Here is a 14429-nt window from a genome sequence, read left to right as displayed (position 1 = left end):
TAATTCATGATCATAATGAATTTTGATGGGCTTGGCCTATCTTTCTTGGAAAAGAATGCTCTATGTTGTGCTTTTGGGTTCACCCGAAACTTTGGATATGCATCTTTGATCAAATGTTTGGCCTTCTGATGTTGGCTGCATTGTATTGGTTGTGTTTCATGGTAGGACATCAACCTTCAAGATAGATTGAATGGGCATGCTAAGGATCACCTCATGGACCATGAAATAATGAGCATCATCGTCCGACATTAACCTCCTAGTACGAATTCCAACATGCAGATAACAACCAACCAACATGATTAATATGACTCTAACTTGCAACTTGCATCATCACGGTCCATCCTGTAGGATGGATTAACCCAACAACACCATGTATATGCCAAAGAAAGCAACCAACCACGCTCGAATTACATGAGTTGTGCCAAGATCGGGGTGTATCACTCATAGGAAAAAAAAGATTCACCTTTCTTCGCACAAATCCATTGTTGGATCATCCACTGATCACTTTGAGATCTCTACAGGCAAATGAATGACAGAGTTCGGAGTAGTTTGAGATCTGTGCTGTGGGTGATCCAATGGTGGATTCGTGTGAAAGTGAATCGTTCTTTCGCTCCAAAGATGCAACCAGCAATCAGTTGTATGCTCGAAGCCATACAGCAAGTTAGTTCATCAAGCCAAATACGAGATCACCGAGCACCATCACAATGATCACTACCGTCCACAACATAGTCTCATGGCCCTGCTACAGTGATGACCAGACGAGTCTTCTCTTGCCAGGCATAACTAAATGTGTCACCAACATTCACTTCAGAGGGATCACCAGCGTATTCAGCTTTTTCTCACCAGCATGTAGAAATATTGCGTCCAAGAATTTGCCAAGTGAACGTGCATACGGTCCCATTCTTGTCTTCCATCAACCACCAAGAACTATCAATCTGGGTTACAAACCACCATCCTCTGGTTTTCAGCAATCAATACTGAATTTATGATTCAGATAACTAGACTTGAGGGGCCATGACCTGCAAGCATATACCCAGTTCAACTGCAACAGCAGACTGTTTTAAAACCTGTGACAAAACTGCGGGCTCACTTGCCAAACCTGCAACCCACTGACGTTCTCAGGGTGGACCAACTGTAGACCCACAGCCCGGCTGGCTCCAGTCTTTTGGGTTAAAACAATATGGATTCCGGTGACAAGCAACGCCCTAACCATAGTCATGGTATACAACAGTAAAAACAAAGAAGAACCCTATCCCTAACCATCAAGATAACTAAAGCTTTCAATTAAAAATTAATAACTATATTTTGTATCAATACTTAATCTACCTAATAATAGATAAGCACTAAAAGCCTTAAACCCAATGGGTACTAGCGTACAGCAGCTTTAAGATATTTTTAATAAGAAAATTTTCTATGTTAAAAAATGAATTAATTATCAATCCTCTTGCATTCTTTAAAATTTTTAATATTATAGTATTTTAGCATATTCATGCTGCACATTGGAATCATGTAGCTTTATCAAATAATTTTTTGATTAAGATGATATAATTAAATAATAGATTGGATAATACCAAATAAATTTTTAAAATTATTTAATTTTGATAGAATTGCTACCAAGCAGACATGCCAAATAAAACAATAAAAATATGTAGCAAGCTTTATCTTTCTATATATAATCATATCGAAACTAACTCTACAATCTATACTTACATTCCTTATTTTTCTTATTTTTTGGGTATTTGTACGTTCATTTTTATAGAACGTCCAATGAATCAACCAGCCATTGAACCACCGACCGGGTGACCCGGCTACCACCGACCGGAGACCTGGCCAACAAAACGGGTCGGTCTGGCTTAACAGAGTCGGATTATGGAAGCCAATGTTGACGACTTCATTAACCATCAGAACATCTGATAGATGAGTTTGTGACTGCGCTGCTGTTTCTATGTAGTATGAACTTCACAAACCAACCAAGCCCCTAGAATGCAAGGAACTGAAAAGCCCATACCAAATCTGGCATGCTGTCATACATTAATGCATCACTTCCGGGACCTGCTACCAGACTCATCATTTCCAATGAGAAGGCCTTGCATTGGAGGAGAGGAGGGCACCAATAAGCTTCTAAGATCGTGCCCTCGTATAACAATCGGACAGTACGGTAGCATTACAGCAGATTGGCAATAGGGATGAACCATCCAGGTCTGAAACAGGCCTTCCCCTCAATTCTGATATCCTGATGGCGAGACCCAGCTCATATAAAAGTGGACAAGCTACGCTCTGATTATGATGCATCAAAATCATTTATTTGCTTTGGCATACTTTTCTCCTTAAAGAGCTATGATAGAAATATGAAAGATGAATAATCAAAACCAGACACGGAAAATCTTAAATAAATACGACATTTAAATTGAGTCTTGCTGCAGGAATGTGTTTAAATACAATCTTTCAAAACTAAGGGGAAAAACAATCAGCAACAGCAGATAGACATGTTCTCGGGAAAAAATAAAAAAGAAAAAGAAACATACAATAGAGCCAACTTCTAAAAAGAAAATGAAGATGCCTCGGATTCAAACATGAAAGAATGTAGAGACATACATATGCACGAACTGACTTCTTCTAAACCGTATGTGTACTCTGCCGCTCATTTTAACAGCCATATTCACACCTGTTTTGAAAGTGCCCCAGCAGCAAACAAAAGATTCCTCCGAGAGAACTGCCAGTACATACACAACCAATATTGAACTATTTACTAACAATGTATAGGAATAAAGAATCATAGGTTAATGTAAACAGTAAAGATAAGAGGCAGAAACTTTAATTCAAAAAAAAGAAGAGGAATTTTTCCAACCCGTAATGTGTAGACAGGAGTAGACTTGGTCGGGAGAGCCTTCAACAATCTCAGTCGGTTCGTGCTGCTAGCTTTGCTGATCAGAAGAAAGGATACAGCTTCTATAAGTACTGGTGCGCATAGCGCATAGGAGAATTATAAGGTTTGGAATGTAATTCAATCTTACTTCTCCTCCATCCTTGGCACCTTCATGCTGGCGGTCACATCCCATAATTTAACAGTACAGTCAGCAGATCCAGAAGCAAGCAATGTCCCCTCACAACTAAGGAGATCATGAAAGGATTAGTACTCCAAATACTGTTACTAGCTTTGCAGGAATTGCAAAGAAAAGAGTGATTCGAGGCACTCATAATATTCTGCTACTCACCAGTAAGGACAGACATCAAGGATACAAAGACCAATTTATTATTAAATCTATTGGGAGTATCAGAGCATCACTCAATTAAAAGGGAACAGCAGATATTAAACACGCAAACACTTGCAAAGAAATTTCTTTCTGCGAGACTATTGTGACAACAAAGTGAGAGAGCTCCAATTTTTAAGTTTAACAGACTTCCTATACCTTGCAAATTACCAATATGCCTTTTGACAGATGAAAACGTTCAGTATCAGTAATCTCCAAATTACCTTATGATTCTTAAGCTTCACAGCAGTTCCAGAGTCTATAACTGGCGGCAGTGCATCTTGTTAGCTTCACTTTTCATCTCCACATCATGAAGCCTCTTAGGTCCTGAGTTATTCTAGGCTAGCAAAGACCAGTTACCGACCTAATTCCATAAGGTCACGGTGATTGGAACATAAAATAATCAAAAGTTTTTTGAAAAAAAATGGCATGATGAAGAACAGTTGAGATTCCCAATGATGAATCATCAAAATGACATACATGTCCATTGACCAGATTTCCTAAAATTGTATTATACTTCAACGTTGTATTTCAGCAAGCTTTTGCAACCAAAGTAATGATCACAACCAACAAACAAGATCTAACCTGGCTATAGAGTTAGATTCAAATGTCATTGATTCCTAATATGAACCATCTTTCCCTTAGCAAAGCATGTGCCTTCAAATTCTTTTCCACATTGCCAGTTTCCCCTCCAGTCAGAGGCTCAGAGCCTAGATCCAAACAATCCTCTTCATCAGAAGAACTATTATCTGTATAAGACCAAACTATTTCACTTGGTTACACCACCTATTTCCTAATCAGAAACAAACATACCCTCCACCCTTTTGCACAAATCTTAGATCAAGAAATTATACAAATCCATCTCAATATCTTTGTTCCACACATGTTTATCTTTTTAGCCTAAACTTATTTCCTTGTCTGACATGAAAATCTATAAATGAACCGGGCCAAACCGCATGGTTTGGCCTATTATTTGGTTTTGGCCCTGAACCGGCCGGAACCGGTCCTGAACCGACTAAAACCGGCCGGAAAAGGTCTGAAGTGAATCTTACTAGTGCGATCCAGCCGGTTCGCACTGAGTCGACCCGATTCTAAACTGAACCCCTCCCTTTTTCTGTCTGATGTTAAAATAATGTTGGAAAAGCCCGAAAAGGCCATCCTAACAACATTTGTAAGCCGCAGAGAACTTTCCGCCTCTTCCTTCCCACCAAGGCAAAGATCACACCGATTCAGCACTTCAGAAGGAAGATTCAAGCCTACATAAGGTGTACTTCCTCTGTCCTATCTCATTTTCTCATTTTTTTTGGCATAAAAAAATAGCTTGAAAATTACAAAATAAGAAAAGATCATGACAATTTTCAATTTGGGCTTGATTTTATCATATGGTGTAGATCTATGGACGATCTACATAAAAACATAATTTTTTTTTAATTTATAAATTATATATAATTTTATAAAATTAAAAATATATTTTTGGATTCAAAAAATTAAAAAAATTAAAAAAAGAATTAAAAAACTGTAAAATCAGAAGCGTATTTAGGGGCATGCAAGTTACTCTCTATCAAAATTTAGAGTCCATTTATTCAAGTTTTGATGCGATCATGCTCATAGTGGCCTAGGCCTAAATTTGAAAAATATTAAAAAATTAGTCTTTGATGCATGCCCAAAAGCCTAAAAAAAATATATGTAGCATCCATTGTTAGATTCTACATGGATCTGAGCTGAAATTAATTTTTTAAAATATTAATATTTAAAAATTATTTTTAAACTCAAAAAATAATTAAAAAACATAAATAATACCAAAAATATGAAAATTAGTAATACGTATTACATAATTCAGAAGTAATTTCTGAAGTAAAAAAGATATTTTCTAAATTTATGATATTTAAATATATTTTTAAATTTAAAAATTATTAAATATATATATATATATGAAAAATTAATATCATATATTCGATAAATTAGATGTATTTTCTAACGTACAAAAAATTATCATCATCATAGCAAAATTTTGTTACTTTTAAAGAATTGATAAATTGATATAGTTGATAAACTTGCAAAAATATAGCCATCAAGAAAAAAAGAAGCTAGAGCATGACATTAGTTGAAATCATAGACAAATGCTCTCGGATCGGCACCATTAGAAGTGCAACTGGTGCAACACAGAGTTCCAGAGAATAGGGGTAACCAGGTTGAAGCAGCACTTAGCTAATGATTACCCCCTGGTTATCCCGATGTACACAGAAGATTCGACGGCTGATAAATAAGCACTTTGCTGATTTCAGAGCCATGAAGAAGGGTTTCCAAGAAGGTGGAGGTGGACTGCCGAGCAACAGAGCGACCTTTCTATCACTTCAAAAAGTCAGAGGCGTCCGCTCCAGATGAAGAGGTATGGATTCAGGCTGTCATACAGGCGAGCCTGGATAATCAGTGGCAACAGGATGAGGTGGCTAGGTATAGGGCTCAATTTGGGCCCTTATACTACGAGTTGAGCTCTGGTTCTATGAGCAGCATGGCAGATTCAGAGTTCAGGAGGAACTCCTTAATCAGAAAAGCCGTCAACAGAGGCAGTGGCTGTATTGCATCTATGTTGGAAGCTTTTGGTAGCAAAAAGAAATCATCCAAAGAAATTCCACCAGGAGCAACAATTCATAATTTAAATCCACATGCCTTCTCCAGCAGAGATTCGAAGCAACAGAGGATTAACTCAATGCTGAAGAAGGATAAGAAAAATATATAACGAGCTATTGTTTCTTGTAGCATGCAACACCTCACTAATTATTTTATGATTTGTATTAAGATGCATCATTTAGGTTAAACCGGAGTCATAGAAATATCAAAAAACATCAAAAATATCAAAAAAATAAAAAAAACACCATATTAGACTTAAAATCATTAAAAAAGTTCAAAAAGAATGATTATCAATTCAATCAACTTGAAATACTCCACAAAAAAGAAAATTGAGCCTGCCGGTACGGATCCCAGTACCGATTCGGCGGACCTTGCTTCTGACTATGCTTAGAGTCTAAAGAAATAGGTGAACTTAAAGGAGACAAATGAAAGCAACATAGGATTGAATGAGAAATATCTACCAATTATTCAACTCACAATAACATTCCTAATTAAGCATAAAATATCTCCTTACCATCTTTTCCAGCTAAACCCCCCACATATTCGTCAAACTTTAACTGCAACCACATTACATGCATTCTGTCTATGTCTAACAATTTTTAGTCTCATTCGCTGGAGCGGTCTTTTCTATTTGCATTCGCTCAAGATTTTTCAAACATTAGATACCGAAGGCATCATACTTAACATGAGCAATCAGTTATATGCAACAGGAGGCAAGGGTAAAGGCCACCTCTAGCATGAACCACAGAGAATTTCATCATTATCTTCACATGACTCTAATTTCAATAAATGCCAGAATAAATAGTCTCAAGCTTTACTAATTCTACTAATTAGAGAATCTAATTATCTGGGTTTTTCAAAACAAGATCGACTAGCTGCATGTTGATTTCTATACTTAGATTTTCTTGTTTTCATGATTCCCAGCAGCATCAGCAAGTTTATAAAATAAACAAACTGGACTAAAGTATTTTGGGAGCTGCAGTTTTCTTGAACTTTGATTTTGCTTCAGAAGGGGAACATAAATCATGTAAAGCAACGGGTGTTGTGTAGTGTAAAGAGTCCATAGTGGATTTAGCATCACGAATATTGGCCAAGCAAGCTGCCCGTAAAGTTTGTTTTTCTTTCATTCAACACTAGCGAAAGAAGCATAAAAGCCAGCTGGTTGACTCATGGCAGTGATGTTTCACATCCAAAAATGCTGGAACACGGCTTCTTTCCTAGTGCTTAAATAAATGCAGCAAGAATGGAACGCATTGGGCACACCTACACATGGATATTTAGTTGCCAAATGATTTTTTTTAATGCTCATAAATGGCTTAATCAGTGTGTAGAACCTGCTGACCCAGCCCAAACTGCACCGTTGGTCAGGCCATGGGATCCCGTGGTTGAGTCAGTTCGCTCTTCTCTTCAATATAAACCCTCACCTGTTCGCATCCACACACCACTTTCCCAATCCCCACATCCTCTTCCAACTTGGGCTAAAAGAAAAGAAGACGGAAGAAGAGGAGCATGATATGTCAAAAACATTGTCCACCTCTCTCTTTTCCCATTTCCAATTCCTAACCCCTCCTCCCTTCTTCCCTCTTCAACTCCCATTCCAGACCCCAGAATCTCGTTCCCTCTGCTTTGGTTTCTCTTCCATGATCCAACAGCATTAGCAAAGCTCCTCTCCCACTACATAGCAGCGGTTGCACGGTGATCACCCAACACTTCTGCTATGTTGTGACAAACAATGTCATAGCCCCTCTCACACAACGTGGCCTCCACCAACGGCAATGGCTTCAACCGTGGGACAGAGGGAGAACAGAGATTGATCTATTACATTGCTGATGGCAAAGGACACGGAGTCATCGGACAGTAAAAAGAGAATGAGGAAAGGGGCACAATTTGGGCAGCTGGAGGACTGGTGCAAGGGGATTGGGAAAGTGGGATTATAGTCTTTTTTTTACTTTACCAGTAAAACCATGCAGGTTTAGTTGTCCAATGCAAGCTGTTCAAACAATCAAACTGCTTGAATTAGCAGTTCTAACAGTTTTCACAAATTTCTGAGTCTGAGTGCAACCAACCTAACAGGTCGACCTAGTAACACATTTTGGGTCTCAAAACACTCAGCTTAGTTCTACCATAAACTATGATGCCAAACAATGAGAAATAATAATATTCAGAAATAGTTTAACAAAAGATAGCATGTTATCAAACTCAATACCACAGTCCTCTTTACATGATGGCTAATTGATTAATTTATTTTTTGGGTTAATTATCGTTTTGGTCCTCCATGTTTAGGTCGAGTTTTTAGTAAGTCCCTAAACTTCAAAAAGCTCAAATTCGGTCCCTACTTTTTCTCAACTGTTTTAATATTATCCTTCCTCCGGTTTCCGACCACTCTCTCACTGAAAATCCCTGTTGGCATTAAGCGATGATTATGTAGCTGATTACGTGATGATGACGTAGCATATGGGTGACGATGTGGCATATAGATGATGACGTAGCATATGGGTGATGATGTGGCATATAGATGATGATGTAGCATATGGGTGATGATGTGGCACTCGATGACTAGATATGTTGGGGCAGAAAATTCTACAACACGTGTGGGTGATAATGTGGCATATGGGTAATGAAGTGCCACTCGGTGACTGGACACTTTTAGGCAGAAAATTCAACAGCATGTGTCTCATCATCACCTATATGCCATGTCATCACCCATATGCTGCATCATCAAAATAAAAAGTTTCATCTGTTATACCAGATCATCATGAATCAGCCACGTAATCACCAATCTAAGCAGTTTCTGCCACATAGCGGTCAGAATCCGGGGGAAGGACCACATTAAAACAGTTGAAAAAAATAAAGAGCAATTTGAACTTTTTGAAATTTAGGAACTTACTAAAAACCCAACCTAAACTTGGAGGACCAAAAGCATAATTAACCCTTATTTTTTTAATCAACTGGATAAAAATTTTTGATAAAGACATAACATAAAGCAAGAAAGAGAGTATAAATTACCTAAAAGCAAGTGTCCATATACAGGAGCTATGTCCCATTAATGGTGAAACACACCGACCGCTTGAGAGATCCCACATCATGATGGTACCATCTTCATCACCAGAAGCCATATATCGTCCGTCAAGAGACATTGCCAATGACAATACCATGCTCCTATGACCAATGAAAACACGTACACATTCCCCACTTTGTACATCCCAAAGTCTGACAGTTTTGTCGCTTGATCCGGTTGCAATGTAATTACAATTTGCATGCCATTGTACACACTGAGTAAAACAGAATTTTCTTATGATTATGTCAATCAATTATTCTACTACACAAGCTAGATGAAAGTATTGCAAAAAAAAAAAAGAAAAGAAACCCTAGCTGAGCACAGAAACACTTAAAGTCAAAAAAAGGGAAACAAATGAGATAATAGCAATTTACATTATATTTTGTACAATTTAACTTCTAGATTCCTCCATTTAAGCACAGCAATTTTAGTTTATTAAGAGTTCAGACCTTGATTTCAATGTAAGGAGTTAAATTGTTAGAAATCTAGTTGATGAAGGGATGAAAATTAGTTTGATGTGGTTTTTTTTTGTGAAATTTCGGTCTTTATTTTAGTTCAATTTAGTGTCACTTATTCACATGAACTTTTTCGTATGGGATTTGTCCTTTTCTCTTATTCATCCACACGAAAATGATAGGTGGCAGCCACATGGGATTTGTCCTTTTCTCAACTAGAAAGGAAAGGGTTGTACACTACCATCTTCTCAATTCTCACAGATGAATAGGGGAATCTGGTTTCTCTTACAAAGCGTAGGAGAAAAGAAATGAAAATGGAAAGGAAGAACAGAAAGATAAAGAGAAGAAAATGAAGGAGAAAACAGAATAAACCAAAACAAGGAAAAGAAAGAAATCCAGCTGTGCAGATCTGTTTATTCTCCTCGATTGTAGACACCAATAGGTCTTTCCTTCTTTTATTTTTTCTTTTTTATTGAAGAGGGTCAAGGAAAAAATCCTTGTGTTTGGAGCATTACATTAAGATTTTCGGGATATCTGGGTTTTAAAAGGGATGAGTATCTGCTATAGTTCATGTACATCATAAATAAATTCGTTTGTCTTCTCGCTCCTTCCTTGAAGGTCTGCTTCAAGTTTGGGTCATGCATTAACCTGTTTGCCAGTGGAATTGAACCTTCATGGTGGAAATAAGCTCTAAAGCCAAAGATTCAGGCTTCTTGGATTTTTTTTCTAAATGTAAACAAATGTTCTCATCATTAACTATAGTAGATTTGTTTCGAGATAAAAGGGTCTAGAGCAATTATCATGACAATTTCTCTGAGGTATAATTTGGCAGGTTCTTTTTGGATTTCAACCTCCTCCTACAATACTTGTTACCAAAGATTTTAGTCTCGATACTAGATCTCATACTGGTATCTTATTGCTTCAGGGTTGGGTTGATACACACCATACTGACACAGTACGCAAAAGGAGTCAAGATAACAGCAGGACCATTTGTCACAATACAAGAGCATATCAAACCTCCATACTGTATTGATATCAGGTCAGGTTCATATGGCATGCCCCATACCAGCTGAAACAAGTCGATACATAAATAACTACTTGTTACCATATTTAGTAGAAATTTCTGATTTTGATCAACATCAAGATCTGACTGACCAAGTAACCGTCCAATTAGATTTAGACAAGGTCCACCTCATCCAAATATGACCTGAAGAAGAAATACATATGTTCATATTGTATTTTCAAATCATATATAATATACTTAACAATATAATATAAGATACTCTCATATATGATAGACCTCTCAATGGTCAAATTCTAACCCGGATAAGCCCAATAAGTTAGGTCTGGGTCAAAATTTTGACCAAAGACACCTGATTATGACCTAGATACCTGAATATAACTCAACTGAAAGATACGGAATCATATGGGTGAAAAAAAGGATGGTGCCCATTGTGCTTGTATGCTAAAATACATGATAGCATTATTTAATTTCAAAATCCATTTTATTATTTAAAACTATACATGTAAAAACATGTGCAGACTAAAAGTCAATACATCGTCATACTTAGATCACAGCAAAACATGATCTCATATTCGTAATCCTCTTTGTTTTTGCACCCATTTGATGCATAGGTTAGAGGCAAGCAAAACATAGTCCTTGGTTTTTGAGCATTTTCAGTAAGGTAGATAATAATCAATGGTGTGGATCTTCAATTTGAGGGTCCATCCTTGTGATTTACGCAACTTTCACCCATCACACTCAAGGCCTTCGACCCTAAGCTTGTCCTGGAAGAAGTTCAATGTTCATACTAGAAAAGTCGTCCTGAAGGATCAATTTTTTTCAGAGAGAATGGAATCTTGCCAATCTGACTTTTCTCGCTCGTCCACCATTCCTAACTATGCCTGCAACCATCACAATTGCTGCCTAGTTCCTGACAGCCACTATTCACCACTCTAGCCAATCATGGTTAACGAGAGGTAGTAAATGGACGCCAAAATCCCCAGCCTTAGAGATCTCAATGGGGGATGGCTAATCACACAACCGCTCTCAACCTCTCACACTATTAGGTAGGATTAGGTTTTACTAAGTTGGATAGCAGTTCCTTAATAGAGTTAGATATGGATCATTGTTTAGCCATCCTGCCAGATTATTGGATCAGATCATTTTATGCATGCATATATACAGAGACAGAGAGGTTATAATGCTTCTGAGAGCATTTGGCTACAAATGCTTCGCAATCAAAATTAATGAAGGACCCCTCAAAAAGAAATCAGCACTGTTGATCATGATTTACAATGTTTAAATTGGCTAGAAACCAAAAACCATGAATTTCTGAGGACCTTTATTCATACATCAAATGACAATAAAATTAACAATTTTAATAGTATGATAGTATGTTTTGTTTTAAAAACTCAGAAATATCAAACTGAAATTTGATTTGCATATATTTTAAAATTTAGATTAAGATCATCAGTTTGGAAATGCAAATTATATAGTTTATGCTATGTTTTTGCTCAGTGCAATACTTCTACCATTCATGTTTTGTTGGCTAGATGCATAAGCAAGAGAGCTCCAAAATAAACATGTTTCAGTTTCTATGAATTTTAAACATATTAGATCATTATCAGTGGTGCTGATTTTCATTTGAGAAGACCTTCATCGATTTTGGTTGCGAAGCATTTGGAGTGAAATGCTCTCAAAGTAGTTACATCCTCTCTCTCTCTCTCTCTCTCTCTCTCTCTCTCTCTCTCTCTCTCTCTCTCTCTCTATATATATATATATATATATATATATATATTAGATATAGATGTGTGTGTGTGTATATATGTATGTATATCTATGTACATATATATGTGTGTGTGAGAGAGAGTGTGTCTATGTATCTATGTATATACCTATCTATGTATATGTATATGTGTGTGTCTACATATAGGTAGATAGATAGATAGAGCTAGACCTGGCTACACTTGAGTGGAACTATTTTGAGATCATCAATGTGGGACCTCCATTGTTCAATGTAGAACTAACCGGATCTGAGTGGAGATCCACTCGAGTCTAGCTCTCTATATATATGCATATGCATATGTGTGTGTGTGTAATATATGGTTTACAAAGCAATAGCTTTCACCTAATTATCGAGCATAATTTATTGCTTCCCTACAGATTGCAAGCTTTCAATATCAATGATTACTTCATCATGTGATCCCTCAAATATGTTTTGGATTTGAAATTTTATGCATCATTTCATAATTAGACCAAGTAGAACTACATATCAAGAAAAAATTATCTAATAAAAGATGGTATGATTTAATGCCAAAGCATAATGAAGAGTGAAATGATTGATAAATTCAAGATGAGGCAGCCGGCCAATAAAGGAGCATAGAAAAGGCCAATGCACATTTTTGTATCAATTTTTATCAGCATATAGTTTTAGACCTACTAGATGTATTTAGAGCAATAGATGATTAAGGAGTATTATTTAAATTTCATCGCTACGAAAAAAATTAATGAGTTCGATTATAAGATGTAATAAACAATACAAAGCAGGAAGAATTAGGTTTGCATAATAACTTTTGGAAAGAAAGTATAATTTGATTATTCGTTCATATTCATAACAATGTAAATGGAGAAGTCTGACATGCATGCCTGAACCCATTGCTTGCATAAAAACAAATCATTTGTCTACTTTTGATGCACCTTTAAATAATAATAAATATCTTTGATTCATGGGAAGATGATATATTTTTTCAACCTATAATTAATAAACAACATATTAGGCTTGCCCTTAATAGAAAAAAACACCGCCTTTGCATCAAATGGTCCCACAGAATAATTGCTATAGTAACAAAATGAATTGGATAAAGTACAATCTAGTAAAAGACTAATGCAAAATCACAGGGACTAGACTTACATCAACATCAGAAAGATGTCCAGCCATTATTCGCAGAGGTTGGATTCTGTCCATCGACCAAATTCTAGCAGTCCGATCATGTGAACAACTAGCAAAATAATGGCCAACAGGACTAAACTGTGCCAAAAGTAAAACATACGCATATGATTCAGATGTCAAAGCATACATGAGAGATCTATACATGTTCTATGATATATAAATAAAGAACTATATTAATCTCAAAATCTAGATACTAGATTTATTTATGCAAGAGAAATTGTGGAAATAAGCTATCAGTTCATGAACTGCTGTTTATGGGAATCCTCTGAAACATACTTGAAACAAGAACTACCTTAAGATATAGATAATGGCTTTCAAGCATGAGTAATGATGATTCATAAAGTCAAAAAACAAAATTAGCTCTTAAACCAGATAGAAATAAATCCATGTAAGCAGTATACCAGAAGACACGCATATGGTATTCTATGCATTTCACTGCTTACTGCTTCCAGAATATGATATTAAAGCCATAGCACAATCACTGTAATAAAATTTTATTTATAAACAAATCCCCAGGAATAAGAATGAAAGAAACAAATATTGCACAATACATAGTATACTATTGTAGCACCATATAATATGTATATTACATATCTATAGCTACATATCAATGAAGAGTATGCACTTCCCAAGTCAACTGAGGAGGTCGAAAATTACATACAGACATCAAAACTTATTATCCAATAATTACCACCACGAGTGATGTACTACATATTTTGTTGGCTTTATAATTAACTAGTGACAGGAACATGCAACATGACTGATGCTTTGAATTGCTACAATTAGTTACATGAATATCCTGGATCTTATCTTCAAAAGTAACATACTAAGCTCATAATTTATTTTTTCATAGATATCCACATTTTGACAAGTGCTCTCCAAACAGAGGTTTAGGAATGTAGCAAAAAGGAGGTACATTTTTCAATTATAAGTTCCAGTCGCTTAAGCAAAATGGAGACAACCCATAAATAACCCATGGAAGTACTGATTAGTATTACACAAATAAAAATATTACATTTCAAATTCAAGTATTTGGGTGTCTACTTCATCAAGAGGAAAGTAAATATGTCATAGATCCATA

At 36.3% G+C, this 14429-nt stretch overlaps 1 protein-coding gene across 9 annotated transcripts in view; it reads right to left on the bottom strand.

Annotated features, from left to right (window-relative positions):
• Window positions 1-2385: 2385 nt before the first annotated feature.
• Window positions 2386-14429, bottom strand: part of TAF5 (TBP-associated factor 5) — a 46271-nt gene continuing 34227 nt past the window's right edge. For all 9 annotated transcript variants that reach the window (XM_039128271.2, XM_008792446.3, XM_008792448.3 and 6 more), the window contains 5 exons: window positions 13310-13426; window positions 8889-9154; window positions 3015-3110; window positions 2849-2924; window positions 2386-2713 (listed from right to left, as the gene is read on the bottom strand). In XM_039128271.2, coding sequence (XP_038984199.1) covers window positions 2660-2713; window positions 2849-2924; window positions 3015-3110; window positions 8889-9154; window positions 13310-13426 — 609 coding nt within the window. In that variant the 3' untranslated portion in view covers window positions 2386-2659. The remainder of the gene's footprint in view (window positions 2714-2848; window positions 2925-3014; window positions 3111-8888; window positions 9155-13309; window positions 13427-14429) is intronic.

Source organism: Phoenix dactylifera, chromosome 11, assembly GCF_051530095.1.
Source record: "Phoenix dactylifera cultivar Ajwa chromosome 11, Ajwa_hap1_PhDact_Kaust_v1.1, whole genome shotgun sequence".
Taxonomy (NCBI): Eukaryota; Viridiplantae; Streptophyta; class Magnoliopsida; order Arecales; family Arecaceae; genus Phoenix; species Phoenix dactylifera.
The sequence above is the reverse complement of the archived record's forward strand: the minus strand, read 5'-3'. Positions and strand labels throughout refer to the sequence as shown.